Below are 12,181 nucleotides of genomic sequence, written 5' to 3' on the forward strand. Positions count from 1 at the left end.
AACACTACAATAACAGTGACTTCTCAAAAGGGGACACAATGTGGCATTAGTCCCTAGGACTTATACAAATTATTTTTAGTATCTACATTGTGTTATTTGTCCTGTAGACATAGATAAACATGCAAGAATGTCTTTGCAATAAGTTCTCTCTTTTCTTTTACTTGGGGTACCTAAGAATAAACAACATGGGGAAATGGCACAGTCTTTTTCTAAATCCATGTAGATGACACTCATTCAATGCTAGATGATTGCTGTGCTGCCAAGGGTGCTTTCCAAACACCAATTCCACTGCAACTATCCAAGGCCAACTCCAAATGCAACAACCTCTGTGTTGTGAGAATTCACATTTTCCATGTGCACCTCATTTAAGAAGGGGCATAAAATTATTTAAAATTATTAACTGTAACTATTTGTTGAATATAAACGATCATAAAATGCTTAAGCCCATCAATCCAACACTACGTGTGTTGGAAACAACTCAGAAATCTGCGTACAGCCACCAGATGGTGCCACCTCTGTCACTTAACTGGGAGAGCTCTCCCACTCCAAGTGTCCTTCACATAGCCAGCAAAATCTCTCATTCGCTCTGACTCCTGCAATCTTGTGAGTAAAAACCCAAATGCCAACTTCAATATCCAGACTCTCCATTGTGGTTAAGGCTTCTCACTAGCATTTGAGCTTTGCCATTCTCTCTTTTCTGCAAAACAATCCCAGCAATGCACACTTCATGATAAAGAGTCGTATTTCTGGTTAGGTATGCTGGTTTTGGCTGAGATAATTTTCTTCACAGTAGCTAGTGTAGAGTTACGTTTCGAATTTGTGCTGGAAACATTGTTGCTTATTCAGGGATGTTTTCTTTCCTGCCAAGCAGAGCTTACACAGTGTCAGGCCTTTTCTGATCCTCACAGCACCCCACCAGTGAATGGCATGGGGATGCACAAGGAACTGGGAGAGGACACAGCCAGGACAACTGAGCCAAAGGGATATTCCAGTCCATATGCTATTGGAGAAGAAGGAAAAAGGGGGGACTTTCAGAGTGATACAGTTTGTTTTCCCATGTCAGTGTTATGTGTGATGGTTTCCTGGAGGTGGCTCAACATCTGTCTGTCCATGTAGTGATGAATTAATTCCTTGTTTTGCTTTGCTTGTGTTTATGCTCTTTGGTGCTTTGCCTATTACGTTGTCTTTACCTCAGCTCATGAGTTTTCTCACTTGTAATTGTCTCCTTCATCCTGCTCCAGGAGAGTGAGTGAGCAGGTGGATGGTGCTTAGTTGCCAGCTGGGATTAAACCTTGATGTTTGGTCAGCTGAAACAGGTGAAAAAATATTTAGCCATGTGCTGACCTTCAGATCTGACACCACACACCTTCTCTCCTGTCTCCCTCCCCGTTTTCCCCCATCGAGACATGCATTTAGCAGACTTGAGTCTTACAGATTAAATCTAGCATACAGACTATCGTATGTAGTTTTACTACTACTGCTACTACCAACCTTGAGCATTACCACTGTGCAGCTGCATTAGGAGATGATATCATCTGACTGAGGTTCAATAGCTCAACAGAACTGGGAATGCAGCATAGAAGTGCAGGCTTCGTTGAAGACAGTGCTCAGTGTTTAATTAAAACAGAAATAAGATGTTCAATAATTACGTATCATGTATGAACAAAGTTCCACACATTGAGCAGGATAGGCAGCATGTGGTGGATATTTGTCTGTGTAGCACAGCAGGAATGTACACTGGGATTAAAGATACACAGCTGTGCTGTAATAAAAAAATAAAAATATGGAGATGGCCAGTAAGTTCTGTGAGCTAATGTCCTAAAACTAAGGAAACAGCATCTACCTGCCCTTTGTGTAAAACAGAGGTCTGTGTCATGCAAAATAACAGGTAGCGTGCCCTGAAAAGTTCTGTCAATAGTAGTATCTGTATCATCAGAATAATTTTATTTATACATTTCTTGTGCAAATTTATCATGTCAAATACAGATTACTTGTATTTTTCATATTCAGAGTTGCCCTATTGGATTCCTGATGCCATTTTTACTGGAATAAGTGGCAACACATCTGTTTACTTTGCTAATAGGAGACATTGGAATAACTTGGAATAACACTAATGTTGCTCTCCCAAAAATAGACAGTAAAACAAATACTACTGCAAAACTTGACTGTTTGGGAACTTAAGAGTATGGGTGATGGTCCAGGAAGCACCACTTTTAAGGTGAGTTACTAAAGTTGCTGCCTCTTTTTTCTAAATTTTTTTCAACTGAAACTCCTTAGAATTGCTCTTTCCCCAAATTTTATCTACACTGGAAAAGTAAGGCTCAGGATAGAGCTCTCAAAATCTTGTGAGAAATACAGTAGAAATTGGTTTGATATGGGTCTAACACTGCAAAGGATGAGAAGTCTTAACATCTCAAGTGCTTTAATAGTGAAGCAACTGTACTATGTGTGTTCAAACTCAGTAGTCATTTCACTCATTCCCTTTTCACTGTCAACTCCATTTTTTTTTTTGTTTATATGATAATTCTTGGGCTTCAGTGAAACTGCGTACTTAAAAAGAGTAAAAGATGCTTTGATACATTTCAGTAATCAACGACCTAGAAAAGTAGTGGAACAAGAAAGAACTAAGGGTGGAGACAATATCTCTCAAATGGTATAAAATAAAGAAGGGATCCTTTATCTGTGAACTTTGTGGATGGACTAATGGTCTTTCATCATATACATATGTATTAAACTGTAAATCCTTTAAACTAATTTGATGAAAACAAAATACTGCTATTACTAAAAACCTGTCAAAAGTTTTTGTCTGTCTGAAACCATAATACATAGGTTTGGCATTATGCATCGGCACGGCTTTTTTTGTATTCATTTTTTTTGGAAACAAAAACAATAACAACAACAACAACAACAACAACGCAAAACCAAAACCAACAACAACAACAACAACAAAACCCAAAAAACCAAAAAAACCAAAAAACACAAAACAAAAAACCCAAACCAAACCAAACCAACCAACCAACCAAACAAACAAAAAACCACCAAAAAACCCCAACCCAACTATATGTCTGTATGACCTCTCCATATTGTCTCAGTCTCCATTCAGATTTTTTCCCCTTTTGCAGGCTCCTAATTTACAATAATTCTACATAATTCCCTCAAACAAAAACATGTCTCCTTCCATCACTTCTAAACCATGGATATATGCTTATTCTGAGAAGGATAGATAAACTGCAAAATCCATGAATACTGCTTGTGTGGGAAAATGATTGGTTAAAAAGATAATGTTTTGAAAAGTACAGGGGCAAATACAGTTGCTACTCCCTGGAAGGACTGTGGCCAGCATATCTGACCTCCCACACACAATAGTCTGAGGGGAACTAAAGGAAGGGTGGAGTGGCACACCATGACCAGGCTCTGTTGACACCCTTGCAGAGGAGGGAGGAACTTGGTGGTACTTGCTAGCTGATAAGATGCACAGCAGCTGAAAACCAAGTGAGATAAAGAAACATGTCACGCTGTTGAATCAGCAACTGTGGTGAAATCACTCTCCTTGGAACTGATGCATGACCCCGTCCCAAGGTTATGTCTGGTACTGCAAGTGAGATATCAGCTGCCAAGGTATAGCCACCCCTCACTGCATAAGATGTATGACTATAGCCACTCAAGCTCCATCAAAATAGTAAAGAAATGGTAAAAAAGTGAGTTAAGAATGAGAAAAATTAAGGGAAGACTCCATGTAACTTCTGGGATCAGCTGATGTATCTCTGATCTCAAGCCTAGTATCTCTGTTGAAAATAAAGCAGAACAATGTCTACTAGAAATCTAAGTAATCTACTTTCTATCTGCTCAAAGGGAAGGTGGTTCCCTTTATCAAGATAAAATTTTTCCATTAACAATAATTTGTGACAGTAAAATTGTTTTGATTGAAATCAGGGCTTAACTTGTAATGCCTTGTGTTGCCTGACACATACTTTGATAAGTAAGTAAAAAGGCAAGGACATGTAACAAAATATGCTCAGTGTCAGATTTAAATTTACTCTGCAATGCCATTTCCAGATGGTAGGACACATGTGTATTACTTTGCACATGCCAAGAAAGTATTTCCAACTGTGATTTTCTTTCTAAGCTTTCCCGAGCTTATGAATGGTTTATCAAATGTAAAATGAAATGCAAATTCAGATATCTGATGTAAATTATATACATTTAAATGAAGTATTAATACAGTATTCATAATGTTAAGTATGATACTCATAAGTATTTTAATTGTCGAGAAGATCTGCCAATATGCCAAATCTGTGTTTTGTCTACTGCCATATTAGACTACAAATTTGAACAAAGCTTGAAGATCAGGGTCTTCTCAGTGATAGTGTTAAAAAGGCTGCTGGACTTCTAAAGTTTCTATTTTACCAAACCACTGAATAAATTTCTTTGATGATGACAGGAAGATAATTACTTTTTACTCTCTAGCTTTACTCTCTAGTTTCTTCCTTGAACTGCAAGAACTGGTTTTAAAATTTAGCTGAAGTGGTTTATTGATAAGAAGACCTTGAAGTTTATTGCATACTATGAGCAGGTTAAGACTTCCGGACGGAGAGGCCCGAGGCGGGCGGAGCCGCGCACCCCATCGGCCGCCGTAGCCTCGGCTAAGCCGCGCCCCTTCCTCGCCGCGCCCGCAGCGGGAGGGGAGGGCGGGGCGGGGCCGCCCCCTCGAGCCGCGGGGCGGGGTGGGCCGGCGGGGAGCGGCAGGAGCCGGGGCGGCGGCGCTGCTGCCGGGCGGCGGCGGCCGGGGGACAGGATGGTGTTTGAGTCCCTGGTCGTGGACGTCCTGAACCGTTTCCTTGGCGACTACGTGGTGAACCTGGACAGCTCCCAGCTGAAGCTGGGCATCTGGGGAGGTACGGCCTGGCGCGCCGCGGGGAGCCGCCCGCCGGCCCTGCTGCCGCCGCGTGCCTTCCTGCCCGGCCGGGCTCGCCCTGCCGCCCGCACAAGGGATGAGACCGGGGAGGCGTCCCCTGGGCTCTGCCGGGCCGGGCCGCGCCGCCTGCGCACCCGACAACTCTGCCGCCGCTCCACCTGCGCGGCCGCTTAAAAATAGCTGCGGGGGCGGTCAGGCGGGCGGGCTGGGGAGGCGGTGTCCGCGGAGAGCCGGCTGCGGCAGCGGGGGGCGGCGGCGGAGCGGGAGGAGCTGCAGAACGGGGGCAAGAGAAACCGGGCGAAGTGCTGGAGGCGCATGAACGGCCCCTCCTGTTTTGTCTTTCCATATGGAGCCGCCCGTGCTGTCTCCTAGCTGGAGACGGACATCGGCTGGCCGCGGTGTCTCTAGTGCTCGCGGAAAGTTTGGGAATTGCTGGGCGGGCAGCTTGGAGGCGGGAGCCTGACCTGGCTCTGGGAATGCGAAACTAAACTGGTTTACGGGCGTTTCCCGCGGCCCGGAAATAAACCGTGCGTAAACGCCAAGGGTTTTTGACGGCTTTTTAAGTGCCAGGGTTCTGGTGCTCATGGGGGTGAGTGGCCTCTCCGCGAACGGCAGTGACATCCCATTTGTTCTTGGCACTGTCATCTGTAGGTCTGGAATATTTGTTATTTTAAGCCTTAAAGAGCCAGGAGTAGATAGTGCCTTAGGTATTTGCAGAGGCGGTGCCCAGCTGTGCTAGGCGAGGTAAGCAGTGATCTGTAGAATTAAATTAACATGCCAGTTCTGAAGGCAGTAAAGTGTTCTGTTTGAGCGTGCGTTCCTGAGGTCTCCTTAGTAAGGTGCCTCCAAGTAAACAGCAAGAAAGGTCTGTCAGACACAGACCATGAACAGATGCCTGTGCAGTGACCACTGCTGGCTCAGTTTCGAGTGTGCATCCCAGGTGTCTGCAGCATCAGCAAAAGCAAATACAGAGGTTCAAGGTTTTTTTTACAGGTGCATTCATATAGTAGAGGTGTGAAATATCCTCGAGGTATTTGCCTACCTGCAATTCCATTGGTAGGCAGTCATATACATTAACCAGATTTTGTAAGCTTCTCCTGGAGCTTTTTGCACCGTGGACATTTTTCTTTCCGTGCTTGTTTTCAGAAATGGCGTCCTTATTTAGTTTCATCTCTACAGTAATTTTCCTTCAGTTAGTCAAGGCATTTATAGCATCTTTGTAAAGCTCGGTCTCTATAAGAAGTCTTAACACAGCAACAGCACATGTAACTGCTGATGACAATGTAGTAGTCCTTAATCTATAGTAGTAAGGCTTTGTATCACATATCTCTAATTGATTAGGTCAGTCTTATTTGAAAAGTTTGACCAATTGCTCCTTTCAGCAAAACTGTGTCAAACTAATCGCTTGATTTGTGTACTGAAGTTCTGAAGTTACCATAGTTTCTTCTTTCTGTTTAGGGAAGATAGACAGAATACTTAATGAAAACTATGGAACATTGTAAATGTTTTTGGCAATGTTTATACATTACAAAAAAGGTAGAAACTTTCTCCAGCTCTGTGGGTTGCTGATGGTTAGTTATGGCAGCTTATGCCTTTGTGAAGCAACTGTTAACAGATTAGATACACATTGTCTTAGTTAAAACAAACAAACAAACAAAACCACCAAAACAACCCAAACAAAAATGAAAAAAACCCCCTCAATTTTACTTTGAAGTTTTGATATTCAACTGTCATATTTTTCGTATGTGGAACTTGATTTTCTTCTTTATTATTTTATTTTTAAGAAGCCCTCATATTTTAGAGGCTTTAGTATATTTTTATTTAAATGAAATTTCTTGCTTCTCTAGTGCCTATGTATTAGAATAAAGCTATTTTTTTCTCTGCATAGCTTGTTGACTTGTTTATAGTGTATATTGATAAATGGAGCTACCTATGTCTTGCTCTAAGAGGCTCAGAACTGCTGTGTAGCATTGGTGAGGCATCACCTGTGGCGTTTATTCTTTCCCTGGTCTACCCCATGATGCTTTTTTTTGACTTAAATTATGTTTAATGGTCTGTGTATCTGCAATATTTTTTTTAATTTCAAATATCGCAAGGGACCTGGAATTGCATTCTGCTATCTAAAAGGCAGCAACTATTAGTTATAAGAGCAGTAGAATACTATTTTTATATGGAGTGCATCATTGATTAGCAGATCCCTAAACTCAGAGTATACCTGAAGTCTATGGATAACTTTTAAAGCTTGCTAGTTACTAAAATTCTATAACTAAGATATTTTTTAAAAAATAGCACTATTTTACCTTCATATTTTGTGTAGACTTAATAGTTTTTAATATTTGTCTGTGTGCTCTGAAAACATTTCCATTACAGATACTTGTTTTCATACAGTGTTTGTCTTTTTGTGTCATAAGGTTTCTAAATTTTACATAAATCATGTACAATTGAAATTAAATTGTCCTAAATCCATCAGATTAAAAGAAAAAAAAAAAGGAAAGTTTTTTAGGGTTCTTTTTCCCCCTGTAATAATCACTGCTTTTTTGGATGCTAGAGCATTGCACAAGTGCTATTTATATGTGTGTGTATATATGTGTGTGTATATATGTGTGTGTGTATATATATAACGTCTTAAATTTTAAAAGGCATGTATTTTTTTGCCTCTGAATGATTAAAAATCCAAGTGGTTTATTTTAAAAGGCTGTAAGGAGCAAATTGTGGCCTTGTGGTATTCTAGAGCTAGGCTGTTTAAATTAAGGTTGGTAACCTGTTTGTAGACTGAATATATGTATAAAACCTAATTTTACATGGTTTCAGCTTCTGTAAATTGAGAGCTTTATTAATGAATTTTTAATGAGCATGCTTAATATTAACGTTGGTTTTGATAAATGAGAGAATTCATCATGCAGCATTAAAGCTATTCTATGTTCAATCTGTGTAGTAAAACTGTGTGATGACACTGCTCCAGAAAATACATGAACACATTAATAATTACAGAAATGCTTTGATTTTTTCTTTCTTGTTAAAAATCCCTCAGACTGAAGGGTAAAAATGTAGACTGTCTCAATATTAAAAAAGATGTGATATCTGAAAACACTCATGGCTGAGAAAGTTGCAAGAACTGAATTACCTGAAATATAAAAGTGCAGAAAGATGAAGACAGCTCAACCTACACAGGTAAAAAAAGGTAATTTGAATTTGTAAAGCCAATAGTGGAAAAGCCAAGGCTCAGAAAAAAGTGTAATGGGAGAAAATCATGTGCCTAAGGAACTCCATTAATATGAAGCAAGGTAAAAGACTACTACTCTGTTAGGCAACCATCAGAGAAAGCTATTGGATAGCTGATGCTGGGAAGGACAGTGGTTTTTTTAACCTCATTTTTTTGATGTTCGCTAAGAGGGATAGTTTCAAAGAACTGTGTTAACAAGTGTGCAAGTACTTGGCTTAGATAAACAGGTTAGATAAGTATTTCAGTGAGTTAGATATTTTTGAATGCTCTAGACCTGGTCAAGTTAAAATACATGAAAAGATGCTTATAGCACTGTGAGATACAGTTATCTTTGACAAGAAATGAAGTGCCAATGAGGTTTCCAGTGTCAAGAGACCAAACAATTGTTTTATTACTGTTCATGATGCTATTATTTTCTTTTGACTATGTCTAAATAATTTTTCAGTGTCTTAGTGAGGCCTTCTGTACTGCCATTTAAAAAAGTTTAATTCTCGGTTGACTTAGCATTCTTGCTTATTAAATAATGGCTCAAACGTGTCTTACTTAACACAGCTTATTATTTGAATAGCTTTTAAGGGCAGCTTAGTAAGATGATATAGGCAGATAATTGGCATGTATGTGAGCACACAAACAGTTTTGGGGTTTTTTGGCTAGAACTATTATTATAGTGAAGGACAACTACTTTTGTGTACCTTGCCTTGTCTAGTTATAACAGGTGCAACCTCTGCCCTTCCCTGACATAATAGTAATTTGAATTCACTTGAGGGATACATAATGTCTAGTAGATTTTGCTGTCTTTGATGGCCTATTTTACAATAGATGTCAATAGAGGAGATATTTGGCAGACACTGATCCTCAAAGGCTTACAGCATGTCTGCAGAGGGTATGCCTAAACAGAAATAATTAACAGCACAAACACAAGTGGGAAATGACTAGCAAAGGCAGCTGTTTGTGTTAAGGTATCAGAGGTGTACACAACCTGACAATGCTGTTGGAAAAAAGCAGAAATCTTGTTAAAATATTTGAACAGGAGTGTTTGGTACTGTCAGATACTAGCTAAAGTATTTGCATTTTCTGATCTTTCCTCTCTCTCTCATCTGCTTTCCTTCCCCTGCCCCTTTATTTATAAGACAGCAGAGAGTGATTAATTAGATAAAATCTACAGAATTTTCATTTCCTCCCCCTTAATCTGATATTTACAACTATAACAAAATTTCAGTTAGGCCTCTTTGGTGAAATAGTTCACTAGATCTCTTTTTGCAAGCTGAATCCTTGGTAGTAGATGTTGGTTCATGCACTCAAATTCACCAAGTTATTTTGAGTATCTAAAATTAAAACTATAAACCAATTTATTCTAGAATTTTGATGGCCGTTTCATTTTATTGAATTATTCACATTTTCTAGAGATTAATAAATCTAAAAATTTCCTTTATAATGTAGCCTAAATAAATTCTAGACTTTGCTATAGATATTTGTAGCTGTTCTGGCTTTTATTATTTTTTTGGCTGGTAGCCTGCGTGTTTAACCCTAGATATTTATACAATCCAACTACTTGTGCATACAGTTTCTAAGGTTGCTTGGTTGGGTAATTTTTAATCATGTATTGGATGCATTTCTGACATCAAAACATCCCAACAGGGGAACACCAGCCCTGCCAAAAAAAATCCCAACCGTCAGCAAAACTGACAATACATGGCAAATGTTCATGTATTTTCTGATTATTGCAATTAAAATCTACTCCAAGGCTAATTTACTAGCTGTGTTATGTCCTGTAACTAGGGTTTGTTCTCTGGTTTTCCTGCTTCTGTTTGTGAGGGTTTTTGGTTTTTTTGCCTTCCATCCCCAGCTGAATGGTCAGGATTCAGAGTAGTTGCACTTAGATCTACATTTCATTGCAGTGGAAATGGCGACATGTGGTAGAGACTAAATTTTGGTAATGTAAGAGAATACTGGCATGATCAATAACTGCATTTCAAGTCCTGAGTATTATAGTTGATTGCAAGTTTTGCAAGTGTGCTGGCTTTGAAGTATTTCCTGTTTAGTCAGTCTCTCAGGCTCTCTCTCAGGTGTGGGAAAAGGAAATGTTACATTAACACAGAAAACCTGGTGCCTCTTTTGTGTGCATTGATGGTCCATTTGCTGTTATCAGACCATATCAGGGTTTTTGTAAGTAAACTGTTACATTTTAGTAAATATGTTTCAGTAATTTTATACTAAAATTCAGATGCCTGGAGTTCTAATGTGTATTTCTGCTAGTGATTCGTAACTAAAACATTAAACTTTTAAATTGTAAAATCATAAGTGATTTTTTAAAATTGTAAAATCGTAAGCCAACACAGAAGGATTATGTACCTGACTTCCAAATCCCAGCATTTAGTGTAGAAATCTCAAAGTCTTCCTGTTTGAAGCATTATTGATTCTGTATTTATTGTCCGCCATTACGATGTGCTCATCCAGGTAAAATGAGAAATTGTTCTACTATCAGAAAATATTGTTTGTAAATGCTTACGATAATCCTTACTCACTTTGCAGTACTTTGTTTGTGGAAGCATTCAGGCTGCCAGGTGACTGTAGCTTGAGTGGCTGTGCCTCAGCAGAACCAGCAGAACCGTGTCAGACTCTTGATAAATGAGCAGTAATGTTTACATAGCCGTCAGTGAAAGTGAAGAAATTGAACCCAGTGTCATGGGTTGGCACTGACCAGATGTTAATGCACCCATGAATATGTTTTTTTTCTCTAACAACTACTGTGGGATGTGATCAGGAACAGAGCAGAGCAGGCTTAAATCTTGAAAACAAAAAAAACCCACCAAAACTTCATTACATTACATAAGAACAGGGACAGAAATACTCTTAAACACACACAGAGACAGAAATAAAAACTTCTCAGAACATTTCTTCTCTTAGTTTCTACTTCCCCACACATCACTCTTCACAGACCAACCTTTGGGTTTTAGATCAAACAATCACCACTCAAAAACAAACTAATCTTCAATTCAGCAAGGGAGAGAGGAGTCTCTCTCGCACTACAGACTGTTCCTCAGAAAACACAGGTCCACCCCTTATGTGTTCCCATGTCACCCCTGGTACCGCCCGGAGAAGTCTGCCAGGGTGACACTCTCTTTTTTCCTATGTCCAGTGCTCTCACCGCTGTCCATAGGCTGAAGCTGCATACAGGGCTCTTTTAAGGATGCTACATGCCGAGCTCTCCCCTTTTTACCCAGGGGCCGGGGTTCCAGGAGCAGGTCTGCCCTGAGGGCAGAGGGCGCCACCTCACCCTCCCCCTCTCTTCTCTGCTTGCTCCACTCTTCAAGTCCCAGTCACTGTAGCAAAAGCAAGGGCAGCTGTATCCACCCAAAATGCAGTTTATGTTCAAAAGAGACTCAAGTTCAGTCCATGGCTGACATTATGCAAGAAAAGTCTAGCTCTGAAGGCTACTCCTCTCATTCTTTGCCCATCAGGTTCCTTCTAATCGTGCTTTATCACCTCGGTCTCAGGCCGCTTCCTTCTCTTTTTTTCTAAAATCACCAGTCATGAGAATTAATGTCTAAGAAAAGTTTCTTTTTGCCAAGCAAGGGTTAACAGTTTCTATCTCCTGGCAGTGCTGCAGGCTCAGGCACTCCCAGGCTGGGCAACCCCCACCTGGCTGGGCACCTTCTCCCAGAGTTTGGGGGGAAGGGGGGTGAGCACACACAGAAGGCACTTCCACAGTTTTCCACCCCTCCATCCTGGACGGGGCAGTTCAGTTCCAGTCCTGTCCACTCTCTTCTCCCCCCGGGGCTCCGGCTTACCTGAGCCCGACCACGTGTTTTCCCCTCCCCCACCCAGCCTCGTGGCTGGGCAGGGGAAGGAGACCTGACACGTCTCTCTGCTGAAACTAGGATCCAAAAAAGAGACTGAACCCCCTAGACTCCTGCTTTTAACTCTTTGTGTCCTCAGAGGCGTGTCCAAACCTCTGAGTGACTAATCCAGGTGCCAGCAGAAAAGCTGATCACTGATTGGACTGCCCACATCCCCCTGGAAAAAATTCACCTCCCCCAGCA

The 12,181-nt window shown here is 40.7% G+C and overlaps 1 protein-coding gene across 3 annotated transcripts in view; it reads left to right on the forward strand.

Moving 5' to 3' along the window:
- Window positions 1–4,736: 4,736 nt before the first annotated feature.
- Window positions 4,737–12,181, forward strand: part of VPS13A (vacuolar protein sorting 13 homolog A) — a 111,677-nt gene continuing 104,232 nt past the window's right edge. For all 3 annotated transcript variants that reach the window (XM_063421771.1, XM_063421772.1, XM_063421773.1), the window contains exon 1: window positions 4,737–4,895. In XM_063421771.1, the coding sequence (XP_063277841.1) occupies window positions 4,796–4,895 (100 nt within the window). In that variant the 5' untranslated portion in view covers window positions 4,737–4,795. The remainder of the gene's footprint in view (window positions 4,896–12,181) is intronic.

The sequence above is a fragment of the Prinia subflava genome, chromosome Z (genome assembly GCF_021018805.1).
Source record: "Prinia subflava isolate CZ2003 ecotype Zambia chromosome Z, Cam_Psub_1.2, whole genome shotgun sequence".
Classification (NCBI taxonomy): domain Eukaryota; kingdom Metazoa; phylum Chordata; class Aves; order Passeriformes; family Cisticolidae; genus Prinia; species Prinia subflava.